This window comes from Nerophis lumbriciformis, linkage group LG12 (assembly GCF_033978685.3).
Source record: "Nerophis lumbriciformis linkage group LG12, RoL_Nlum_v2.1, whole genome shotgun sequence".
NCBI classification, from domain to species: domain Eukaryota; kingdom Metazoa; phylum Chordata; class Actinopteri; order Syngnathiformes; family Syngnathidae; genus Nerophis; species Nerophis lumbriciformis.
Genome location: NC_084559.2, coordinates 9,775,683 through 9,789,307, shown reverse-complemented (window position 1 = coordinate 9,789,307; position 13,625 = coordinate 9,775,683). Strand labels below are relative to the sequence as shown.

The 13,625-nt window shown below is 36.9% G+C and overlaps 1 protein-coding gene across 1 annotated transcript in view; it reads right to left on the bottom strand.

Annotated features, from left to right (window-relative positions):
- Window positions 1-13,112, bottom strand: part of htr7c (5-hydroxytryptamine (serotonin) receptor 7c) — a 154,077-nt gene extending 140,965 nt beyond the window's left edge. The window contains exon 1 of the mRNA XM_061985888.2: window positions 12,514-13,112. Coding sequence (XP_061841872.1) covers window positions 12,514-12,974 — 461 coding nt within the window. The 5' untranslated portion in view covers window positions 12,975-13,112. The remainder of the gene's footprint in view (window positions 1-12,513) is intronic.
- Window positions 13,113-13,625: the final 513 nt, after the last annotated feature.

The window sequence follows — 13,625 nt, the reverse complement described above, 5'->3', positions numbered from 1 at the left end:
GTTCCGGAATTTTGTGCTGTATTTCAACAATTCTAAAAAAAATTCCCGGATTTTCCATAATTCCTTTTTTTGTTGGTACATTTTCCCCATTCTAAATGAATTGGCCCTTTTTCAAACTTCCACATTATTCAACCCATTCCACCTTTAACACATTCCACCATTCTGGAAATTCAAACTAACCTTTTTCCAAGTTCCAAAAAATCCCTGATTTTCCCGAAATTCCCTAATACAATTTACTACTTCAACATTTCTTGCCGGATTGAAACCATTCTTACACAAACCAATTCAGCTCCTTCAGGACATGCATGCTCCTAATAAAAAAAAATGTAAATCCCGCTTTTCCCAAAATTCTCACATTTCCAGGAAGTTCCCAATGAAATGAATGGAACATTTTTCCAAGTTGCACAATTTTTGAACCAATTCAAACCATTCCAACATCAACACATTCCACTCATCCTGGACTTTCAAACTAACACTTTCCCAAGTTCCAAACCAAATTACGGTTTTCCTGGAAATTCAAAGTCTTCAACATTCAAACTATTCCAACATTCATACTACATTCTGTCGGCATTTCACTTCAACTTCAGCATTGGAGCATTCACACAACATTCCTTCAGTAATTGCCTATTCTAGTTAAACTTCTTCTTCTTCTCCAGATTTTGGCGCGTTCTATCTTCCACATTTTTCACCCGATTCAAACCATTCCAACTTTAAACTGTTCAGCCTATTCGGGAATCGCGGGCTTTCCCTTGACAAATTCCAAAAATTCCCAGATTTCCCAGAATTCCAGATTTTCAGGGACATTTTTCACATTCAAAATGAATTGGCCATTTTTCAAACTTTCACCATTTCCACGTTTTTCAACCGATTCACAAAATTCCACCTTCAACACATTTCAGCATTCTGGAAATTTAAACTACTTTTTTTTCCAAGTTCAAAAATATTCCAGGATTTTCCAGAATTCCTGGTTTTCCAAGGCCCTATTTCCACCATTTTTTTCTGGTGACTCCTCCTGCCACATTTTTCAACCCACTTCTACCGTTCCACCATCAAAACAGTAGTTTTTTTAACTGGAAAAATTCCCATATTTCCCGAAATTCCAGTAATTCCGTAATACTATTTCTCAATTCAACATGTTACTACTTCAACATTTCTCCACCGATTTGAAAAATTCCAACACCAACCATTTCAACTCATTCAGTCCGTTTAAGTTTTCTACCGTTTTAAAAAAAAAATTCCAGATTTTCCCGAAATTCCCTTGTACCATTTACTACTTCAACATTTCTTGAGCGATTTAAACAATTTCAACATCAACCAATTCAGCTCATTCAGGACATTCATGCTCCTAATCATTTTTTTTTTTTAATCCCACTTTTCCAAAATTTCCAGGAAGTTCCCAACGAAATGAATGGAACATTTTTTCAAGTTGCACAATTTTTAAACCAATTCAAATCATTCCAACATCAACACATTACACTCATTCCACTTCAATATTTCTCGACCGATTTGAAAAATTCCAACACCAACCATGTCAACTCATTCACACCATTCAAGTGTTTTACCATTTTCTAAAAAAATTCCCGCTTTTCCCGAAATTCCCAATTTTTACGGACATTCTTCAAAGTTCCACAATTCCCACATTTTTCATCTGATTCAAACCATTCCAATTTCAAAAATATTCAGCCTGTTCCGGAATTTTGTGCTGTATTTCAACAATTCTAAAAAAAATTCCCGGATTTCCCATAATTCCTTTTTTTTTTGGTACATTTTCCCCATTCTAAATGAATTGGCCCTTTTTCAAACTTCCACATTATTCAACCCATTCCACCTTTAACACATTCCACCATTCTGGAAATTCAAACTAACCTTTTTCCAAGTTCCAAAAAATTCCTGATTTTCCCGAAATTCCCTAATACAATTTACTACTTCAACATTTCTTGCCGGATTGAAACCATTCTTACACAAACCAATTCAGCTCCTTCAGGACATGCATGCTCCTGAACATTTTTTTTTTAAATCCCGCTTTTCACAAAATTCTCACATTTCCAGGAATTTCCCAATGAAATGAATGGAACATTTTTCCAAGTTGCACAATTTTTGAACCAATTCAAACCATTCCAACATCAACACATTCCACTCATCCAATTCAAACTAACCTTTTTTCAAGTTCCAAAAAATTCCTGATTTTCCCGAAATTCCCTAATACAATTTACTACTTCAACATTTCTTGCCTGATTGAAACAATTCTTACACAAACCAATTCAGCTCCTTCAGGACATGCACGCTCCTGAACATTTTTTTTTTAAATCCCGCTTTTCACAAAATTCTCACATTTCCAGGAAGTTCCCAATGAAATGAATGGAACATTTTTCCAAGTTGCACAATTTTTGAAACAATTCAAACCATTCCAACATCAACACATTCCACTCATCCTGGACTTTCAAACTAAGACTTTCCCAAGTTCCAAACCATATTACGGTTTTCCTGGAAATTCAAAGTCTTCAACATTCAAACTATTCTTACATTCATACTACATTCTGTCAGCATTTCACTTCAACTTCAGCATTGGAGCATTCACACGACATTCCTTCAGGAATTGCCTCTTCTAGTTAAACTTCTTCTTCTTCTCCAGATTTTGGCGCGTTTTTCCTTCCACATTTTTCACCCGATTCAAACCATTCCAACTTCAAACTGTTCAGTCTATTCGGGAATCGCGGGCTTTCCCTTGACAAATTCCAAAATTTCCCAGATTTCCCAGAATTCCAGGATTTCCGGGACATTTTTCCCATTCAAATTGAATTGGCCATTTTTCACACTTTCACCATTTCCACATTTTTCAAACCATTCCACCTTCAACACATTTCAGCATTCTGAAAATTCAAATTACTCTTTTTCCAAGTTCCAAAATATTCCAGGATTTTCCATAATTCCTGGTTTTCCATGGCCCTATTTCCACCCTTTTGTCTGGGGACTACTCCTCCCACATTTTTCAACCCACTTCAACCGTTCCACCGTCAAAACATTCCTCTTAATCAGGACAAAAACAAAGTTGTTTTTTGAACTGGAAAAATTCCTGTTTTTCCCGAAATTCCAAGAATTCCGTAATACCATTTCTCAATTCAACATGTTACTACTTCAACATTTCTCGACCGATTTGAAAAATTCCAACACCAACCATGTCAACTCATTCACACCATTCAAGTGTTTTACCATTTTCTAAAAAATTCCCGCTTTTCCCGAAATTCCCAATTTTTACGGACATTCTTCAAAGTTCCACAATTCCCACATTTTTCATCTGATTCAAACCATTCCAATTTCAAAAATATTCAGCCTGTTCCGGAATTTTGTGCTTTACTTCAACAATTCTAAAAAAAATTCCCGGATTTCTTATAATTCCTTTTTTTTTTTGGTACATTTTCCCCATTCTAAATGAATTGGCCCTTTTTCAAACTTCCACATTATTCAACCCATTCCACCTTTAACACATTCCACCATTCTGGAAATTCAAACTAACCTTTTTCCAAGTTCCAAAAAATTCTTGATTTTCCCGAAATTCCATATTTTCAACATTTCTTGCCCGATTTAAACAATTCCAACACCAACCAATTCATACTACATTCTGTCGGCATTTCACTTCAACTTCAGCATTGGAGCATTCACACAACATTCCTTCAGTTCAGCCTATTCGGTAATCGCAGGCTTTCCCTTGACAAATTCCAAAAATTTCCAGATTTCCCAGAATTCCAGAATTTCCCGGACATTTTTCCCATTCAAATTGAATTGGCCATTTTTCACACTTTCACCATTTCCACATTTTTCAACCGATTCAAACCATTCCACCTTCAACACATGTCAGCATTCTGAAAATTCAAAGTACTCTTTTTCCAAGTTCCAAAATATTCCAGGATTTTCCAAAATTCCTGGTTTTCCAAAGCCCTATTTCCACCATTTTGTCTGGTGACTACTCCTCCCACATTTTTCAACCCACTTCAACCGTTCTACCGTCAAAACATTCCTCTTAATTAGGACAAAAACAAAGTTTTTTTATAACTGGAAAAATTCCCGTTTTTTCCCGACATTCCAGGATTTCCGTAATATCATTTCTCAATTCAACATGTTACTACTTCAACATTTCTGGACCGATTTGAAAAATTCCAACACCAACCATGTCAAATCAATCACACCATTCAAGTGTTTTACCATTTTCTAAAAAATTCCCGCTTTTCTCGAAATTCCCTATTTTTACGGACATTCTTCAAAGTTCCACAATTCCCACATTTTTCATCTGATTCAAACCATTCCAACTTCAAAATATTCAGCCTGTTCCGGAATATTGTGCTTTACTTCAACAATTCTAAAAAAAATTCCCGGATTTCTCATAATTCCTTTTTTTTTTGGTACATTTTCCCCATTCTAAATGAATTGGCCCTTTTTCAAACTTCCACATTATTCAACCCATTCCACCTTTAACACATTGCACCATTCTGGAAATTCAAACTAACCTTTTTCCAAGTTCCAAAAAATTCTTGATTTTTCCGAAATTCCCTATTTTCAACATTTCTTGCCCGATTTAAACAATTCCAACACCAACCAATTCATACTACATTCTGTCAGCATTTCACTTCAACTTCAGCATCGGAGCATTCACACAACATTCCTTCAGTTCAGCCTATTCGGTAATCGCAGGCTTTCCCTTGACACATTCCAAAAATCCCAGATTTCCCAGAATTCCAGAATTTCCGGGACATTTTTCCCATTCAAATTGAATTGGCCATTTTTCACACTTTCACCATTTCCACATTTTTCAACCGATTCAAACCATTCCACCTTCAACACATGTCAGCATTCTGAAAATTTAAAGTACTCTTTTTCCAAGTTCCAAAATATTCCAGGATTTTCCAAAATTCCTGGTTTTCCATGGCCCTATTTCCACCCTTTTGTCTGGCGACTACTCCTCCCACAGTTTTCAACCCACTTCAACCGTTCCACTGTCAAAACATTCCTCTTAATCAGGACAAAAACGAAGTTTTTTTATAACTGGAAAAATTCCCGTTTTTTTCCCGAAATTCCAGGAATTCCGTAATATCATTTCTCAATTCAACATGTTACTACTTCAACATTTCTCGACCGATTTGAAAAATTCCAACACCAACCATGTCAACTCAATCACACCATTCAAGTGTTTTACCATTTTCTAAAAAAATTCCCGCTTTTCCCGAAATTCCCAATTTTTACGAACATTCTTCAATGTTCCACAATTCCCACATTTTTCATCTGATTCAAACCATTCCAATTTCAAAAATATTCAGCCTGTTCCGGAATTTTGTGCTGTATTTCAACAATTCTAAAAAAAATTCCCGGATTTCCCATAATTCCTTTTTTTGTTGGTACATTTTCCCCATTCTAAATGAATTGGCCCTTTTTCAAACTTCCACATTATTCAACCCATTCCACCTTTAACACATTCCACCATTCTGGAAATTCAAACTAACCTTTTTCCAAGTTCCAAAAAATTCTTGATTTTCCCGAAATTCCCTATTTTCAACATTTCTTGCCCGATTTAAACAATTCTTACACCAACCTATTCAGCTCCTTCAGGACATGCATGCTCCTAATCACTTTCAAAAAATCCTGCTTTTCACAAAATTCACAAATTTCCAGGAAGTTCCCAATGAAATGAATGGGACATTTTTCCAAGTTGCACAATTTTTCAACCAATTCAAACCATTCCAACATCAACACATTCCACTCATCCTGGACTTTCAAACTAACACTTTCCCAAGTTCCAAACCAAATTCCGGTTTTCCTGGAAATTCAAAGTCTTCAACATTCAAACTATTCCAACATTCATACTACATTCTGTCAGCATTTCACTTCAACTTCAGCATTGGAGCATTCACACAACATTCCTTCAGGAATTGCCTCTTCTAGTTAAACTTATTCTTCTTCTCCAGGTTTTGCCGCGTTCTACCTTCCACATTTTTCACCCGATTCAAACCATTCCAACTTCAAACTGTTCAGCCTATTCGGGAATCGCGGACAAATTCCAAAAATTCCCAGATGTCCCAGAATTCCAGGATTTCCGGGACATTTTTCCCATTCAAATTGAATTGGCCATTTTTCACACTTTCACCATTTCCACATTTTTCAAACCATTACACCTTCAACACATTTCAGCATTCTGAAAATTCAAACTACTCTTTTTCCAAGTTCCAAAATATTCCAGGATTTTCCAAAATTCCTGGTTTTCCATGGCCCTATTTCCACCCTTTTGTCTGGCGACTACTCCTCCCACATTTTTCAACCCACTTCAACCATTCCACCGTCAAAACATTCCTCTTAATCAGGACAAAAAACAAAGTTTTTTCATAACTGGAAAAATTACCGTTTTTTCCCGAAATTCCAGGAATTCCGTAATATCATTTCTCAATTCAACATGTTACTACTTCAACATTTCTGGACCGATTTGAAAAATTCCAACACCAACCATTTCAACTCAATCACACCATTCAAGTGTTTTACCATTTTCTAAAAAATTCCCACTTTTCTCGAAATTCCCTATTTTTACGGACATTCTTCAAAGTTCTACAATTCCCACATTTTTCATCTGATTCAAATCGTTCCAACTTCAAAATATTCAGCCTGTTCCGTAATTTTGTGCTCTACTTCAACAATTCTAAAAAGAATTCCCGGATTTCCCATAATTCCTTTTTTTGTTGGTACATTTTCCCCATTCTAAATGAATTGGCCCTTTTTCAAACTTCCACATTATTCAACCCATTCCACCTTTAACACATTCCACCATTCTGGAAATTCAAACTAACCTTTTTCCAAGTTCCAAAAAATTCCTGATTTCCCGAAATTCCCTAATACAATTTACTACTTCAACATTTCTTGCCTGATTGAAACAATTCTTACACAAACCAATTCAGCTCCTTCAGGACATGCATGCTCCTGAACATTTTTTTTTTAAATCCCGCTTTTCCCAAAATTCTCACATTTCCAGGAAGTTCCCAATGAAATGAATGGAACATTTTTCCAAGTTGCACAATTTTTGAACCAATTCAAACCATTCCAACATCAACACATTCCACTCATCCTGGACTTTCAAACTAACACTTTCCCAAGTTCCAAACCAAATTCCGGTTTTCCTGGAAATTCAAAGTCTTCAACATTCAAACTATTCCAACATTCATACTACATTTTGTCAGCATTTCACTTCAACTTCAGCATTGGAGCATTCACACAACATTCCTTCAGGAATTGCCTCTTCTAGTTAAACTTCTTCTTTTTCTCCAGATTTTGGCGCGTTCTACCTTCCACATTTTTCACCCGATTCAAACCATTCCAACTTCAAACTGTTCAGCTTATTCGGGAATTGCAGGCTTTCCCTTGACAAATTCCAAAAATTCCCAGATTTCCCAGAATTCCAGATTTTCAGGGACATTTTTCACATTCAAAATTAATTGGCCATTTTTCAAACTTTCGCCATTTCCACATTTTTCAACCAATTCAAACCATTCCACCTTCAACACATTTCAGCATTCTGGAAATTCAAACTACTCTTTTTTCAAGTTCAAAAATATTCCAGGATTTTCCAGAATTCCTGGTTTTCCAAGGCCCTATTTCCACCATTTTTTCTGGTGACTACTCCTCCCACATTTTTCAACCCACTTCAACCGTTCCACCGTCAAAACACAGTTGTTTTTTTAACTGGAAAAATTCCCATTTTTCCCGAAATTCCAGTAATTCTGTAATACTATTCCTCAATTCAACATGTTGCTACTTAACATTTCTCCACCGATTTGAAAACATCCAACACCAACCATTTCAACTCATTCAGACCGTTTAAGTTTTCTACCGTTTTCAGAAAAATTCCAGATTTTCCCAAAATTTCCTAATACCATTTACTACTTCAACATTTCTTGAGCGATTTAAACAATTCCAACACCAACCAATTCAGCTCATTCAGGACATTCATGCTCCTAATCATTTTTTTTTTAAATCCCACTTTTCCAAAATTTCCAGGAAGTTCCCAACGAAATGAATGGGACATTTTTTCAACTTGCACAATTTTTAAACCAATTCAAACCATTCCAACATCAACTCATTCCACTCATTCCACTTCAACATTTCTCGACCGATTTGAAAAATTCCAACACCAACCATGTCAACTCATTCACACCATTCAAGTGTTTTACCATTTTCTAAAAAATTCCCGCTTTTCCCGAAATTCCCAATTTTTACAGACATTCTTCAAAGTTCCACAATTCCCACATTTTTCATCTGATTCAAACCATTCAAATTTCAAAAATATTCAGCTTGTTCCGGAATTTTGTGTTGTATTTCAACAATTCTAAAAAAAAAATCCCGGATTTCCCATAATTCCTTTTTTTATTGGTACATTTTCCCCATTCTAAATGAATTGGCCCTTTTTCAAACTTCCACATTATTCAACCCATTCCACCTTTAACACATTCCACCATTCTGGAAATTCAAACTAACCTTTTTCCAAGTTCCAAAAAATTCCTGATTTTCCCGAAATTCCCTAATACAATTTACTACTTCAACATTTCTTGCCTGATTGAAACAATTCTTACACAAACCAATTCAGCTCTTTCAGGACATGCATGCTCCTAATAATTTTTTTTTCAATCCCGCTTTTCCCAAAATTCTCACATTTCCAGGAAGTTCCCAACGAAATGAATGGAACATTTTTCCAAGTTGCACAATTTTTGAACCAATTCAAACCATTCCAACATCAACACATTCCACTCATCCTTGACTTTCAAACTAAAACTTTCCCAAGTTCCAAACCAAATTCCGGTTTTCCTGGAAATTCAAAGTCTTCAACATTCAAACTATTCCAACATTCATACTACATTCTGTCGGCATTTCACTTCAACTTCAGCATTGGAGCATTCACACAACATTCCTTCAGTAATTGCCTCTTCTAGTTAAACTTATTCTTCTTCTCCAGATTTTGCCGCGTTCTACCTTCCACATTTTTCACCCGATTCAAACCATTCCAACTTCAACCTGTTCAGCCTATTCGGGAATCGCGGGCTTTCCCTTGACACATTCCAAAAATTCCCAGATTTCCCAGAATTCCAGGTTTTCCAGGACATTTTTCCCATTCAAAATGAATTGGCCATTTTTCAAACTTTCACCATTTCCACGTTTTTCAACCGATTCACAAAATTCCACCTTCAACACATTTCAGCATTCTGGAAATTTAAACTACTTTTTTTTCCAAGTTCAAAAATATTCCAGGATTTTCCAGAATTCCTAGTTTTCCAAGGCCCTATTTCCACCATTTTGTCTGCTGACTACTCCTCCCACATTTTTCAACCCACTTCAACCGTTCCACCGTCAAAACACAGTTGTTTTTTTAACTGGAAAAATTCCCATATTTCCCAAAATTCCAGTAATTCCGTAATACTATTTCTCAATTCAACATGTTGCTACTTCAACATTTCTCCACCGATTTGAAAAATTCCAACACCAACCATTTCAACTCATTCAGACCATTTAAGTTTTCTACCGTTTTCAAAAAAAATTCCAGATTTTCCCGAAATTCCCTTGTACCATTTACTACTTTAACATTTCTTGAGCGATTTAAAAAATTCCAACATCAACCAATTCAGCTCATTCAGGACATTCATGCTCCTAATCTTTTTTTTTTTTAAATCCCACTTTTCCAAAAGTTCCCAACGAAATGAATGGAACATTTTTTCAAGTTGCACAATTTTTCAACTAATTCAAACCATTCCAACATCAACTCATTCCACTCATTCCACTTCAACATTTCTCGACCGATTTGAAAAATTCCAACACCAACCATGTCAACTCATTCACACCATTCAAGTGTTTTACCATTTTCTAAAAAATTCCCGCTTTTCCCGAAATTCCCAATTTTTACGAACATTCTTCAAAGTTCCACAATTCCCACATTTTTCATCTGATTCAAACCATTCCAATTTCAAAAATATTCAGCTTGTTCCGGAATTTTGTGCTGTATTTCAACAATTCTAAAAAAAATTCCCGGATTTCCCATAATTCCTTTTTCTATTGGTACATTTTCCCCATTCTAAATGAATTGGCCCTTTTTCAAACTTCCACATTATTCAACCTATTCCACCTTTAACACATTCCACCATTCTGGAAATTCAAACTAACCTTTTTCCAAGTTCCAAAAAATTCCTGATTTTCCCGAAATTTCCTAATACAATTTACTACTTCAACATTTCTTGCCGGATTGAAACCATTCTTACACAAACCAATTCAGCTCCTTCAGGACATGCATGCTCCTAATAATTTTTTTTTTAAATCCCGCTTTACCCAAAATTCTCACATTTCCAGGAAGTTCCCAATGAAATGGATGGAACATTTTTCCAAGTTGCACAATTTTTGAAACAATTCAAACCATTCCAACATCAACACATTCCACTCATCCTGGACTTTCAAACTAACACTTTCCCAAGTTCCAAACTAAATTCCAGTTTTCCTGGAAATTCAAAGTCTTCCACATTCAAACTATTCCAACATTCATACAACATTCTGTCAGCATTTCACTTCAACTTCAGCATTGGAGCATTCACACAACATTCCTTCAGGAATTGCTTCTTCTAGTTATTAAACTTCTTCTTCTTCTCCAGATTTTGTCGCGTTCTTCCTTCCACATTTTTCACCCGATTCAAACCATTCCAACTTCAAACTGTTCAGCCTATTCGGGAATCGCGGACTTTCCCTTGACACATTCCAAAAATTCCCAGATTTCCCAGAATTCCAGGATTTCTGGGACATTTTTCCCATTCAAATTGAATTGGCCATTTTTCACACTTTCACCATTTCCAAATTTTTTAAACCATTCCACCTTCAACACATTTCAGCATTCTGAAAATTCAAACTACTTTTTTTCCAAGTTCTAAAATATTCCAGGATTTTCCAAAATTCCTGGTTTTCCATGGCCCTATTTCCACCCTTTTGTCTGGCGACTATTCCTCCCACATTTTTCAACCCACTTCAACCGTTCCACCGTCAAAACATTCCTCTTAATCAGGACAAAAACAAAGTTTTTTCATAACTGGAAAAATTTCCGTTTTTTCCCGAAATTCCAAGAATTCCGTAATATAATTTCTCAATTCAACATGTTACTACTTCAACATTTCTCGACCGATTTGAAAAATTCCAACACCAACCATGTCAACTCATTCACACCATTCAAGTGTTTTACCATTTTCTAAAAAATTCCCGCTTTTCCCGAAATTCCCAATTTTTACGAACATTCTTCAAAGTTCCACAATTCCCACATTTTTCATCTGATTCAAACCATTCCAATTTCAAAATATTCAGCCTGTTCCGGAATTTTGTGCTGTATTCCAACAATTCTAAAAAAAATTCCCGGATTTCCCATAATTCCTTTTTTTGTTGGTACATTTTCCCCATTCTAAATGAATTGGCCCTTTTTCAAACTTCCACATTATTCAACCCATTCCACCTTTAACACATTGCACCATTCTGGAAATTCAAACTAAACTTTTTCCAAGTTCCAAAAAATTCCTGATTTTCCCGAAATTCCCTAATACAATTTACTACTTCAACATTTCTTGCCGGATTGAAACCATTCTTACACAAACCAATTCAGCTCCTTCAGGACATGCATGCTCTTAATCTTCTTCTTTTTTTAAATCCCGCTTTTCCCAAAATTCTCACATTTCCAGGAAGTTCCCAATGAAATGAATGGAACATTTTTCCAAGTTGCACAATTTTTCAACCAATTCAAACCATTCCAACATCAACACATTCCACTCATCCCAAACTACTCTTTTTTCAAGTTCAAAAATATTCCAGGATTTTCCAGAATTCCTGGTTTTCCAATTACCATTTTTCCCGAAATTCCAGTAATTCCGTAATACTATTTCTCAATTCAACGTGTTACTACTTCAACATTTCTCCAACCATTTCAACTCATTCAGACCATTTAAATTTTCTACCGTTTTCAAAAAAAATTCCAGATTTTCCCGAAATTCCCTTGTACCATTTACTACTTTAACATTTCTTGACCGATTTAAAAAATTCCAACATCAACCAATTCAGCTCATTCAGGACATTCATGCTCCTAGTAATTTTCCAAAAAATCCTGCTTTTCCCAAATTTCCAGGAAGTTCCCAATGAAATGAATGGGATATTTTTCCAAGTTGCACAATTTTTGAACCAATTCAAACCATTCCAACATCAACACATTCCACTCATCCTGGACTTTCAAACTAACACTTTCCCAAGTTCTAAACCAAATTCCGGTTTTCCTGGAAATTCAAAGTCTTCAACATTCAAACTATTCCAACATTCATACTACGTTCTGTCAGCATTTCACTTCAACTTCAGGATTGGAGCATTCACACAACATTCCTTCAGGAATTGCCTCTTGTAGTTTGGTATTGCAGTGCACTGAGCTGAGGTATGTGCCGCCTTGGTCTTCATGCAGGTGCGAGGTAAGGTTCCAGGACTTACCTGTCCACGCTGATGACGCACAGGGTCATGATGGAGGCAGTGCAGCACATTACATCCATGCCGATGAAGATGTTGCAAAAGACTTCTCCAAAAAGCCACTTCCCCCCGGTGAGGTCGGTGACGATGACAAAGGGCATGACCACGATGGCCACGGACAGGTCGGCCACAGCCAAGGAGACCAGCAGGTAGTTGGAAGGCTGCCGTAGTTTCTTCACCACGCACACCGCGATCACCACCAGCGTGTTCCCCATCACGGTGACGGCGGTGATGATGGCCAGCATCACCCCGATGAGGATCTTCTCCGGGCGGCCGAAGTCTTGCAGCTGCTCCCCGCACGACTGGTTGTTCCACATGGCGGTGGGAGCGACGGTGACCGCGACGTCGTGAAGAAGCTGCAAAGTGCCATTGAGAAGTTGGGGAAGATCCTCCTTCCTGAGCTCGATGGCGGAAGTGTTGAACATCACGACAACGTCGCCCCGGAGGAAGGAGCAGCGACGCCTCGCCGGCGCACTCCAAGGCGCATATTTGGATGCCGCTACTGAGGCGCTCACGTCCTGCTGTGAAGATGCTCTCCGCTCCGATACTGTCCTCCTTTAAAAATGGTCCATGTGGTTTAAAGATGATCCATGTGGTTTAAAGATGATCCATGTGCTTTAAAGATGGTCCATTTTGGTTTAAAGATGGTCCATGTGCTTTAAAGATGGTCCATGTGCTTTAAAGATGGTCCATGTGGTTTAAAGATGGTACATGTGGTTTAAAGATGGTCCATGTGGTTTAAAGATGATCCATGTGGTGTAAAGATGGTCCATGTGGTTTAAATCAATCAATCAATCAATCAATGTTTATTTATATAGCCCTAAATCACAAGTGTCTCAAAGGGCTGCACAAGCCACAACGACATCCTCGGTACAGAGCCCACATAAAGATGATCCATGTGGTTTAAAGATGGTCCATGTGATTTAAAGATGGTCCATGTGCTTTAAAGATGGTCCATGTGGTTTAAAGATGGTCCATGTGGTTTAAAGATGGTCCATTTGATTTAAAGATGATCCATGTGGTTTAAAAATGGTCCATGTGGTTTAAAGATGGTCCATGTGCTTTAAAGATGGTCC